Source organism: Cryptotermes secundus, unplaced genomic scaffold (genome assembly GCF_002891405.2).
Source record: "Cryptotermes secundus unplaced genomic scaffold, Csec_1.0 scaffold523, whole genome shotgun sequence".
NCBI classification, from domain to species: Eukaryota; Metazoa; Arthropoda; class Insecta; order Blattodea; family Kalotermitidae; genus Cryptotermes; species Cryptotermes secundus.
In genome coordinates this window covers 231,127-244,384 of record NW_019734360.1, presented here as the reverse complement: position 1 = coordinate 244,384, position 13,258 = coordinate 231,127, and the positions used below count along the sequence as shown (strand labels likewise).

The following is a 13,258-nucleotide window of genomic DNA, read 5'->3' as shown; positions in this document are numbered from 1 at the left end:
TGTGTTTTTCTGTGTTTGTATACATGTAGAGGCCTTGCGACGAGCTGATCACCCGCCCAAGGAGTCCTACCGAATGTGTTAGATCCCCTGTCCCCACGACTTCATAGCGTGGTGCTTAATTAAGTCCAACGGATAACTTAACGTTTACCTGCTTTATTGGTATAGCAGAGATGGGAGATTAGCCGCTTGTCTGATGTGAGTGGTGGATAGATCATTGATCTTCCTCCTTAATGCAGTTGTTAATGTATTTTATTGCGGAAAAGTATCTTCAACATGCGAAGTGTGAGGCCATGTAAATATACCACGTTTTTCGCTTAGTGGGGGGTGGAGTCCAGCTGGGTCCACTCGGCATGGCGGCCACTGATTGGCCTATTGTACCTGCCCCGAGTGATCATGATGATGGAGAATTTGGTGGAATTAAGCCGAAGTACTCGGAGAAAACCCGCCACAGCGCCACTTGACCAGACCGGGGTTTGAACCCGCACCGCCGCGGTGGGAAGCTTTAGCTATGGCATGCCCAGTGTACCACGCTTACCCAGCGATCGGAACCCTGGAGTCATTCGCAAGGCTGTTCACATGAAGGACGCGAGGCATGGCTCACTCCGAGCGCCGTAGATACTGCCATAATTACCGTCGCCGTGGCGTGGCTGCAAATTGTTTGTTGGGTTGGAGATTGCCATTTCTTTGGCATGCCCATCGAGGGCATTCTTTCCGTTAAATATGCAAAAACAAGAGACAAGAAACTTCGTCGACATTTTCCACTAGAATGTGTCGTTTGTTTTGCGACATACTGTATAGTGAAGAGTCGGGGAATTTTAAGAGATAGGCACCCTCCAAACCACTTGAAATGGGGTTGCCGGCACGGGTTACATGAGCACATTGTTACATTTTGTATAATTCGGAAGACGAGGTGTAACTTTTTTTTTTGTAAAGTGATAGCTAAGTTTTAGGCACCACTTATATCAAATGTTCCGTCTGTAATGCAGCACTCAATAATATTGGTTCACACTTTAATCCACACAGTGGTCGTGCACGTAATTAAAATATTAAAATATGTATGCATTGTTATAATGCTACATGTTTCGGCCATATAAGGCCATCTTCAGGCAACACTTACACGAGGAATCCCGTGTCGTAACTTTACGGCACGTAAAAGAACCTCATATCCCCAAAGGGGATCACTGAGCCAAATTCCAGGACGTTTCCCGCCCAACAATAGTCTCTAAGGCCTCTGATAGATGGGGGAAGCATTATAGACACCGCTAAGCAAGTGGCCGAACTCGCTTGCTCGGCGGGACTGATGGTACGCACCATTTATCGGTAGGGTATAGAGACTGGTAGAATATCATAGAGGGAAGCACAATAGATCAAACTGGTCGCGGTGCATGGGGAAACCCACCCTCTCTAAATAACTAACTGCATGAGGAAACCTAACGCACTGCGCACTAATCTAATTTCACTCCTTTATTACTTTTAGTACGTCTTTGATGTTTCTTCTTCATATTTTTTATTTAGTGCGGCTGTTTCTGTATTTCGTTGGCGCGATCTTAGTTATATGTATCAAGTGAGCCTTTGCGTTCACTGTAGCATGTAGCATTATAATGCATATATTTTAATAGCTTTAATAACGTCTTATGCACATGACGACCGCTGTGTGGATTAAAGTGTGATTCAGTACTACTGATTGTCGCATTATGGACTATAAATGGAACCTCAATGCAACAGGATGCTTAAATATAATATTAAATTTTAGGCACGACCACAACGTTTTGGAGAGCTTGTTAAAGTCGCTCCGTTCGTGCGCATGAATCAGTTCGAGAGGCACTGCGCAGTGTTACGAGCATTTCTTTACACTTTTTAAATTTTGGTTAAAATCGAACAACTGTATTGGACACTTTACACGAGAACCTGCGTGCGTTTCAGTCCATATCTAGAAGATAACTCCTTAAATATTTAAGCGAAAAATGTTTTCGTGCAAACGGTTTAGAGAAAAATTAAACATTTTATGGTCAGTTCCCTTTCTTCGTAATCCTTGCAATTTTCGAGATAAATAAGAATTGTTAACGCTGTATGTGGGTCTGTGCAGCAATCCGCAGTGGTTTTCCGAAGAGACACGATTGTGCCGAAGTCAGCAGTGGTTTTCCGAAGAGACACGATTGTGCCGAACAGTCAGCAGTGGTTTTCCGAAGACGCAATTCTTACCGAACAGTCAGCAGTGGTTTTCCGAAGAGATAGGTTTGTACCGAACAGTCAGCAGTGATTTTCCGAAGGCGCGATTCTTACTGAACAGTCAGCAGTGGTTTTCCGAAGAGATAGGTTTGTACCGAACAGTCAGCAGTGATTTTCCGAAGGCGCGATTCTTACTGAACAGTCAGCAGTGGTTTTCCGAAGAGATAGGTTTGTACCGAACAGTCAGCAGTGGTTTTCCGAAAACGCAGTTCTTACCGAACAGTCAGCAGTGGTTTTCTGAAGAGATAGGTTTGTACCGAACAGTCTGCAGTGATTTTCCGAAGACGCGATTCTTACCGAACAGTCAGCAGTGGTTTTCCCAAGACGCGATTCTTACCGAACAGTCAGCAGTGGTTTTCCGAAGGCACGATTCTTACCGAACAGTCAGCAGTGGTTTTCCCAAGACGCTATTCTTACCGAACAGTCAGCAGTGGTTCTCCGAACACACGAAGACGATGACCGAAATACCTTCCGATAATAGACGAAGCTTCCTCGCACCCGAATTCGTAGATTTACATGTGAAGGTATAATTCTACATGAAGGAACATGTGCTTTCTTGAGCGTATCGAAATAAATACGTAATTATATTTACCTTAACGCAATGCCAGCATGTCATTTATAGTTCCTTCTGCCAAATTCTGCTGTTAAGTATACACTGCACAGGTCTGCTTTTGCACTATTGTCATTCTGTGTACTAAAGACCGAGTAATTTTGACGTCAGAATATGCCGCCTTTCCTGTGTTAGTCTCCTCCCGTTGTCATGCAGCATTGCTCATGTCTTCGGGGTGTGTTCCAGCACGTAGCAACGCGCTTGTTCCAGGTACAGAAAATTAGGTTTGTAATGTCACGCTCGCCTCGGGCTCCCGAAATGAGAGCACAAGTTCAAGCGACAGACGCACTCGAGCAGAGCGTGCGATGTAAAGAGGGCTGAGTAATATGTTTCTACCAGAACATTCGCGCTTTGAAAACTGAAGTGTTCATTTTATTCCCGTTTTTGTGTTCTGAAATGTAAGGCTGAAGTTTTCAATATTTAAAAGTCTCAGTTTTTCTGTGATGTAAAAGACGACACTAGTTTGAAATAGGTCATGAATATGTAATTGCCGGGTTGGCTCAGTGTACCTACGGTCTGGACTATTTAAAGCGGTCGGGGCTTGAAGCTGGCCGCTCACTTCCATCTAATGCCGACGTCAAGAATGGTGAAGCTATGCCTCCACTTCTCCTTATGTCGTCATGGCGTTTTACTTAATTAATTAAGCACAAGGACAACTTTATCATATATATAATTGGTAGTCTGATGTTCCGTTGACATAACTTTGTTCTGAATTGTACACACTAGGCTCGAGTCATCTGTGGTTCTGTGAGTGAGAAACTTGGTCTCTGACATTAAGGGAGGAACATAGACTGAGGGTGTTTGAGAACAGGGTGCTGAGGAGAATATTTGGACCGAAGAGAGATGAAGTGACAGGAGGTTGGAGAAAACTGCATAATGAGCAGCTTCATAATTTGTAGTCTTCTCAAAGTATAATTAGAATGATCAGGTCAAGGAGGATGAGAGGGTCAGGGCATGTAGCACGAAAGGGGGAAAAGAGGAATGTATATAGAATATTGGTGGGAAAGCCGGATGGAAAGAGGAAGAACAAGGCGTAGGTGGGTGAACAATATTGAAATTGATCTTAGATAGATAGGATGAAATGGGATGGATTGGTTTGATCTGGCTCAGGATAGGGACCAGTGGAGGGCTCTTGTGAACACGGAAATGAACCATCGGGTTCCATAAAATGCTAGGAAGTTTTTGAGCAGCTGGACAACTAGCGTTTTCTCAAAAAGGGCTTATCTCCATTAATGAGTGAGACTCGAGTCAGGGAAAGAATGAACTAGGATTTTCTCCCACTTCTCTGCCCCGTAGCTCCTTCTTTCTATGTACATCCCCCACAATATTAATTTGCATTATGGGTGTCGTTCTGTCCGTTTGTGTTCTCGTTGTTGGTGGTGTGCATTGTAGGTAGGGTGGGGGAACAGGCGGCCGTCTTGTACCGTCCAACATCCGTGTACAGTCTTTGAGGCACTGTGCTACAAGCAGGAAGGTCGCGGGTTCTATTCCCGATGAGGTCAATTGACCTCATCCTTCCAGCATCACTATGGCCCTGGCGTCGACTCAGCCTCTAATATAAATGTGTACCAGGAATGTTCCTGCGGGTAAAGGACGGCCAGCGCGTAAGGCTGACGTCACCACAATCTGGGAGCCTCAACATCTCACAACCCAATGGGCCTCCACCGCCTGTTACACCTTTTACGTACATTTCCTTGCAGTGTAAAATGCACTTGTGATAGAAGAGGAACAGCAGGCACGAAGTGTGACACAGTCGCAGTATGTCCGTGTTTGTGTGGTTAGTGCGAAGTGTGTGCACCTCTATCACGGGTAGAAAGTACATCCATGCCCATTAAACGACAACAAAAACGATAGGAAGATACATTAACTTTCCATTACCTTGCATTTCCATTTATCTAATACCTAGGAGTCTGGATAGCTCAGTCGGTGTAGAGGCAGGTTACGGGCTTGACGGCCGAGATTTAAATCCCGGCAGGGTCCACAACGTTCAGGCCGTTTTAGGGACCCACACAGCCTCCTGTCCAGTGGGTATGAGGGGGCCAGGTCGTGACGCTGACCTCTGAGCTCCATCTAGTACCGAGGTGGAATGGTGGATCTGTACCTCCACTGTATCTTCATGGTGCAGTAATGCTTAATTAAGGCCTCGCCATAGCTCAAGCGGTTAGTCGCTGGATTCCCACCGCGGCGGGCTTGGTTCGATCCCGGGTCTGGTCAAGTGGGATTTGTGGTGGACAAAATGTCTCTGGGGCAGGTTTTCTCCGAGTACTTCGATTTCCCCCGTTAATCTTCATACCACCAATTGCTCCACAATCACCCTCACCTATCATCTGGGGCTGGTACAATAGGCCAGAAGTGGCCGCAGTACAAGGGGCTTAGTCCCACCCCACTAGCAATAAAAATGATTAATTACTTAAGTACTTGCCTTTTTAGTGCCAAACAAATCCATTTGTGGTTGATAAGACTTTCGTACAGTGGGTTGATGAATCCAATATGACGAGCATAGTGTGATTATAGTTCAGTACTGGACAGTATAAAAGCGAATAGTGATTTTCCAGCATCCCCAGTCCATCACGTGGCTTGTATCGTAAGATTTTGCTTGCTAATTCCCCCCGGAATGTGGACTCTGTCACGCGGATGTGCTGCAGTAAAACAAAATTGCATTTCTAGTGGCGCTGAACAATAGCGATCATTGGTGACAGGCAGTTAGGTGCGAGGACATGGCACAGCTTTCCATCAGGTTGCTTTACGCTCCAGTTTGTGGTTTTCGTCATGGCTGATTCGCACATAGTAACAGGTAGGAAATGATTTCTCTTTTACACTAACATTATGTTTAAAAAAATGTTGTTTTGTCATCACAACCGGTAAGTTAATGTTCTTCCTCAGGCTTCCCCGTCTCCTACCCGCTACCCGGTCCCGCGAAGTTCAAAAGACGAATGGCTGAAAATACCAGCTACACATGTATGGAAGGTTCAAAATTAACTCTGTAACGCAGTCTTTGTTATAGTTACCCCGTCCTTTCATCCCCAGAGCAGTTTGTAAATTAAAATTTGTATAGTCATTTGCAGACACTCGAAATTTTCCATTGTCTTCGTTTTATGCTGAAAACGACGCATCAGCAGCAGGTTCTGCCGTCATCAGGCATGAGGTAGCTACAGGGCAGTAAGCAGGTCGCAAATGGATATGAAACGTAAAACATGTGATACTCGAACCTGGAAAAGCACGTTTATTTCTCGACATGTCCACGAACATTGATACACTTGTCCCATCTCTTTATCAGTGCGTCGAAAACCTAAGTATAGAAGTCTTTTGACTGTTGTCTCAGCCACTTCCGCACCTCCGTTTCAACCTCATCATCATCAGCAAAACGTTTGCCACCCAATTGTGAACCGCTTTACGCGACATACACTTCCCACCGTAAACAGAAAACATTTATATATCCCTTTGAATAGAGTCCTCCCCTCCCCTCCCTCCCAAGAAAAATGGACAACAGAACGCTGCTTTTCGGTAGTATATTCCAAAAGCATGTTCGTCACTTTGACTACTGAAACCAGCGTTTGACCATGCGCGTCTGCAACCTAGAGTGTCATGACTCATGACTGTGCTGCTACCTAGTGGTACGCATAGAAAACCTGTTACGTCAACAACAGCTGTTTTACTTCAATTTGTGACCTATTTACTGACTCTTCCTCGTAATTTTGGTGGTTCCGTTAGAGCAACCAAGCCTCAAACACAGGACATCCCTTCCCTGGTCCGCCGCCCTGTTTGAATCCTGGTATAGTGTGAACAGAAATAGCGAATCTTTACGCTGGCTGATGCCTGAATTACATGTCCCTCACCAGTAAGATACTTTTGGAATTAGTTTTAAATATTCTGAAATAGGCAGCGATGTTTCAGACATACAAATACTCTGAAATGTAAGATTTGAGGCTTTCACGCCGGTGACTATGAAGAAAGCAGTCTTCTGGGATTTGGCACCGTGTATATGTTGTGTTAACCGACGTTCCTCCGAAACGTCGGTTAACACAACATATACACTGTGCCAAATCCCAGAAGACTGCTTTCTTCATAGTCTGAAATGTAAAAAAACAAAACAAAAACATGCCCTCCAGAAGAGTAAGGGCCACTCCCTTCCAAAGAGAGAATGAATCACATTAAAAGAATTAGTTGAAATAATTTCTGCATATAAAAGTACATTGCATTAATGCAGGTCATTTTTGTTCTGTTTCCATTTCAGGTAAGTTGAACTTTACGTTTGTGCACAAGCCGTCCTGCAGATGCCATGCTACCCACGCTTATGTAAGTATCAGTAGGAACATTACACTGACGGAATTGTAACCCCATTTTTACAGGCATTAACTTTACAGTTATTGCTGCAGATGTTGAACTTGAGCTCAGAACTGTAACGGCTTCTGTGGACACCAGATGGATACTTTTTATCGAGTATGAAGTAACAGATTTACATTGGTGACCCACCATGTGCTGTCATGACCGCCAGCTGACGTAGAGAGTGGGGCAGTAGTTGCTCTCGTAACACTGATATTCTGAGGTTGTTCTCGTGAGAGCATTACATTCTGGTTTTGATCTTTCTTATTACAAGCTGGGAGGTCACGGGTTCGATTCCCGTTGAAGTCATTGGATTTCTTAGTTGGCCCAATCCTTCGAGCCGCACTATGATCCTGGGGTCGACTCAGCCACTAACAGAAGTGAATATCAGGAATCTTTCTGGAGGTAAAGGGCGGGCGGCGCGTAAGGCTGACAACCTCATTGCCAACTGTGAACCGACTGTCTAGAAAATGTGGGAACCTCGACGTCTCACAACCCTATGGGCCTCCACGGCCTGTTACAGGGATAGCTTTACTTTTTTTACGGATCTAACAGAAGAGGTACTCTGAGCTTTAAAAATATTCAATTGGTCCATGGACGCTGGCAGGGAGATTAAGCAGACATTTGCCCCCCTCCCCCCGATTATAAAAAAAATTAAAACAGTGGAAGAAAATATGCAAAGTAATTATACCACACTAACTTATATGCAGTATCTTTGTCCCATGTGTGTTTCAGAATCCAGATTCACACCTGTAGGACGACCTTAGAAATATTTTTAAATTTATTGACCCCCCCCCCTCCCCTGTTGACTCCCATGCGCAGGGCACCCAGGTACTTATACTCGTAGGTTATTGCAGTGTGGGAGGTGTAGATGGGGTGGACGCGTGAGTGCTGAACTGTACTATGTTCATTATTGTCAATTCCTGCGAAAAGTTTACTCGTAAATGTGACGTAAAACAAAGCAGGTAAACCTATTTAAGTATGTAGAGAGAATGCAACACAATAGGGAGAAGAAGAAAGATACGCTGTTTTGTTTGCGCCCAAAACAGAGATAGAACTTTCAAATGCCCGGGCGACGGTATGCCCGTGACGTGAAGGACGCAAAATTCTGGCGAAGAAACCTCTTGGGGAACGTCCATTTTCAACTCGATGCGGGATGTTTGTACAGGCAACGGTGCCATCTGCTGGTGAATATATTGCTGTAAGATAGGTGCTGAAGTTTGCCCAGGACGCCTGGGATGCGACAACAGAGCATTTCTTCACCCAGGAACGCTACTGCAATGCTGTTCCCACCGACACACAGTACTGCTAGGACTGGTGGCTAGTAATGGGGCAGGTCCTCGAGAATAATAGGGAAGTGTCAGAATTCGGACGCCAAGGTAAAATGTAAAGTTTTCCCTGTAGCAGGCCGTGGAGGCCCATAGGGTTGTGAGACGTCGTAGCTCCCACATTTTCTAGACAATCAGCTCACAGATGGCGGTGAGATTGTCGGCCTTACGCGCCGGCTATCCTTTACCCCCAGGAACATCCCTGGTATTCATTTCTGTTAGAGAACTGAGTCGACCCTAGGGCCATAGTGCGGCCGGAAGGATTAGGTCAATTCAAAAATCCAGTGACCTCATCGGGAATCGATCCCGCTACCTTCCGGTTTGTAGCATAGTGCCTCAACCAGCTACGCTACCGTGTGCCCTGTCAGAATTAAGTGGCAGTAGATTAATTTCAATTGGAAGCTGTTTAGCGTAATTGAAATCTCTTTTTGTTGAAAAAAGAATTGTTTTCTATAAAAATTATTTTACTTGGGACTTCAGCTTCAGTAAAATGATGGGAAATTCTTCGAGGAGCTGAGTGATAGCAGTTTCTCAACTCAGCAAGGGTTTACCTTCCCGGAATTTAGTTTAGTTTAGTTGGGTTTCGGGTACAGAATAGCGTCTTACTTTGTGTTCGGTGACACCACCAAATTGAGACAGCTCATGCTGGTGTCGTAACGCTGTACACGTCTATTCGGATGGTGCTTGGTTCGAATCTCGGACGAGACACTGGCTGTCTTGGCTAACATATTCCCTGGTTCTCTGCAGCTCCTCCAGGCAGCTGTCGGGATGCTGTCGCGGTGAAGCCATGATCTCTTCTTTCCAGACCTTTGTCAGTTCGTTATTCACAGGTCGTCATACCATTTGACGCTGTGTACGCTTAGACTGAAATATTGACGGCGTCATGTAAGAAACCACAGCCACGAACGGGGCGGGTTGGCACAGCGAGTTGGTGGAACTTCCTCAGTTTTGTTGTTGTTCTGTGCAATTGTTGTATTGATTCTGAATTAGGGACGCAGGCTGTTTAGTGTTGTCCAGATGCTGGCGCCCTGTCTATCGATTGGGCGATCTTAAAGCCGAACTGTTGCCCTCACGGGGCGTAACACTACAGCATCGTTTATTTTGTGGTTATGTGACTGTGTAGTCGGTAAAAGATGGCCGACGCGTCGGAGGGTATCGCCTCCATGGTCAGGATCGAACAGTAATCAAGCAGATCGAAACCGAAAGTGGAGTAATATGTTCTTTCGAAACGTCGGTGAACATCTAGCGGACTGTAGGTCAGAATCACAGCTGTGAGAACATGGTTTTGCTTCATCATTATCACCATCGCATTTTATGATACCATTTCCTTCTCCGAAGGTTGGACTTGATCTGTTCAGATTCACTCATGAGATTAATTGGTCCTGCGTAAACGTATGTTTGGACACTGACGGTTTAACATAGGCCCTTATCATAATTATACATGAGAATATTATATTTAAGCATCGTGTTGCATTAATATAACTTTTGTATACATATATCCATATGAAATACAACTTATTATTTAGTTGAAGAAAGCAGTCTTCTGGGATTTGGCACCGTGTATATGTGGTGTTAACCGACGTTTCGGAGAAACGTATCGCCTCCATCTTCAGGGTAGAAGGAAAAATATGAGAAATCCGCAAACGAAGAGACCGTGAGAACCGGTAAAAGCAGTCCGAAACGTCGGTTAACACCACACATACACGGTGCCATATCCCAGAAGACTGCTTTCTTCATAGTCACCGCCGTGAAAGCCTCAACTCTTACATATTATCTAGTTACCGTTCTTCCTCGCTCCATGTTTCGGCCGTATGCGGACTTCATCAGGTGCTGCCTGTCTTGCTAAAATTGTTGCACTGTGTGTCAAAGTTATACATTGCGTGTGAACGCAGTATTTCCTAATTTAAATGAATGAAGCTTGGAATAAGAATTAATTAACATCTTAACGTTATTTCTATATTAATTTATAAGCTGTGTGTCTGAGAGTATTTCTCGTTGTTGGATTTATTTGCGCCGCGTTCCCTATGCTGCGCGTGTGTTATGTTGATGTAGTGTTGTGTACAAAATATAACACTAGCAGAAAACCGCGGACAGATGCTTGCGGCCACGAACCCGAGACGTATAATAGGCCAAAGGCAACACTGACGCTGGGATTGGCATTTTGTAGAAGGTTCACAGTACAGAGTTAACTTGACTTTGACTTGCGGTCATGTACGTCGTTATAGGGCTTTCAGTTTTAATATTTCTTTCCTAATGTGTGAGTCATTGTAGTGGTTACAGATATCGCCAGGCACCAGTGAGAAATATCTGTGCCTCGGCCATTATTGTAGTCTCATGCGTCATTCATTCATTCATTCATTCATTCATTCATTAATGGCTCTACAGCCATTTGGTAGGTCCTGGCCACTTCTTCAGTTTCGTAGTNGCAGTCTTCTGGGATTTGGCACCGTGTATATGTGGTGTTTACCGACGTTTCGGAGGAACGTATCGTCTCAATCTTCAGGCTAGAAGGAAAAATATGAGAAATCCGCAAGCGAAGAGACCGTGAGAACCGGTAAAAGCAATCCGAAACGTCGGTTAACACCACATATACACGGCGCCAAATCCCAGAAGACTGCTTTCTTCATAGTCACCGCCGTGAAAGCCTCAAATCTTACACAGACATCCTTGCCTTGAATGGGATTGGAACCCACGATCCCAGCATTCTAGCGAGCGAAGACAGTTCATGCCTTAGACCGCGCGGCTGCTGTGATCGGCAGTCTTATACTTAACCGGCAGCAAATTCCTATTGTTGATAGCGTGCATATTAAGTGAAGTCCTGATGTAATGTATCATTGGAAATGATTATCAGCGAAAAATGTAGCTGGAGGTGGGAAGATATGTAAAAACTTCCGCCCATTTGTTGCACATGAGAACATTCAGCATAATCTTCTGCGCGTGAATACATTAGAGATTATGGAAGAAATGAAATGCATGGTGATCCTGTTGATACAGCATCTGTTAGTGAATTGTATGTGAGGCCAAATCGCTCAACCACTGGCTGTGTTTAATGGTAAGCTAGATAATGCTGCTAGTTACGACGCTCTTTTGCCACTTCAGGAAAAGAAGAAGAAGTTTTGATGAAGTTTTTGTAGGCAAACTTTTGCCGAAAGAATTTACTGCATATAGTGGCAGTTAATGAAGACTGTTATTCTGTCAAGGTAGGCGTCTTTGTATAAGTTTTGTTGTCGTTTAAGAACTTTTCACGTTATTGAGGTTAGGTATTTTTGATGAAGTTTCCTTTTAACAATTTACCACAGAAATTTAAACTAATTTAATACTTATATATAATATGAACCGTGTACAGAAATCCCCTTGAGTCCTGAATTGTATTTAAAATTCAGTTCGTACCTCACAGGAAACAATACGAAGACAAATCGGTTGATGCTGTTCAAGGAAATAATCGCTATTTATTCTTAGGTTAAATATACTTACCTATAACCTATATATAACCTATAAATAAATACTCCGTGACTTGAGTCCGCAGGCGAACTATACAGACCTAGAGACCGCCGCTTGTCGGCGAAGTTAGTGCCAACTTTTGTGGACAGAGGGTGTTGCGTGGTCAGCGCAACGGATTTCCACGGCCGTTAATCTCGGTTTTCTAGACCGAAGTCGCTATTTCCTTGAAATAGCTACTCAGTTATCCTCACGAGGCTGAGTGGACCCCGTTCCAGACCCACTACTTCTCAGAAAATCTGGTAGAGCCCGGAATCGAACCCGGGACCCCTGCATCTGTAGCCAGGAACTCTGACCACTAGAACACAGTGGCGGTCATAACCTATAAATACAGTGTGTAAAAGATAAAGATTTTATGTGAATTAAAACAGTTGCTATATACATGTATTATAGTATGCCGTCTGCAGTGAAGGGTTAAATGTATGTACGTACGTATGTTTCTGTATACAGTTTTATTGTATTATTACAATTTGCAAGTCTGTAAGTAGAATATCAATGTTAGTTGTGCAAATGAAAGTTTATTGTTCTAAAGGCCACAAGAATGTAGGGATGCCCTGATTAATTATCCCAGTCCGATCATCAATATAAGGTAAATAGATGTATAATAGGTGATTCATGCAATAGAGGTATGAACCTAAAAGAAAATATAATTACAGCCAGATTTTATACAAAACCATGTAGCGCTTTCGGATCTGATGTTGACGGACGGACGGACGTACATGATCTCGTAACTATGTTTTCAGTCTAGTTATGCACAAGAGAAGTATAAATTCTTGAACGATTGGTAGTTTACTGGTATTTTGTAGGACCTGTACTCCAGAACTCAGCGTTGGAAGTTCAAGGAAATGCTGTATGATGGCGCCATGCATGCCTTGTAAGCAACAGCGCCTCTAGTGGTGATCCATTGATATATTTGCCGTATTCGAAGCTCGTATCGCGTCATAGCTGACATGGCGGAAGAAAATAGTCTAAACAGAAAAATCGAGTGTTCTCATTCAGAACGAATGAAGAGGTTTGCTTCAATGTGCTTGGGATCTGTAGCATATTGGCGCTGATATTGGTATGTTGCCGGTACGTAGTGGGCAGTAGAAGTCTTGTTTCGTGTTTACATCATTATGCCTTAAACCTTCATCTCTTCTGACATTGTTGGACTTCAGCTTTATTTATTTATTTATTTATTTACCCTTTGCTCGTTATTCAAACGACGTAATATTCGTACGTATTTTATCACATTAATTTTCATTATACTTCGAAGATTACCCCTTACGCA

At 43.9% G+C, this 13,258-nt stretch overlaps 1 protein-coding gene across 12 annotated transcripts in view; it reads left to right on the top strand.

The window, feature by feature from the left end:
- LOC111868862 (MAP7 domain-containing protein 2) overlaps nt 1-13,258 on the top strand; it is a 210,648-nt gene that overhangs the window by 88,519 nt on the left and 108,871 nt on the right. Inside the window, exon 1 of one of the 12 annotated variants that reach the window (XM_023859895.1) lies at nt 7,099-7,135. The exons of the other annotated variants lie outside the window; for them this stretch is intronic. Within the exon in view, the coding sequence (XP_023715663.1) occupies nt 7,114-7,135 (22 nt within the window). The 5' untranslated portion in view covers nt 7,099-7,113. Of the gene's footprint in view, nt 1-7,098; nt 7,136-13,258 lie in introns of those variants that run through there. 12 annotated transcript variants of the gene reach the window in all.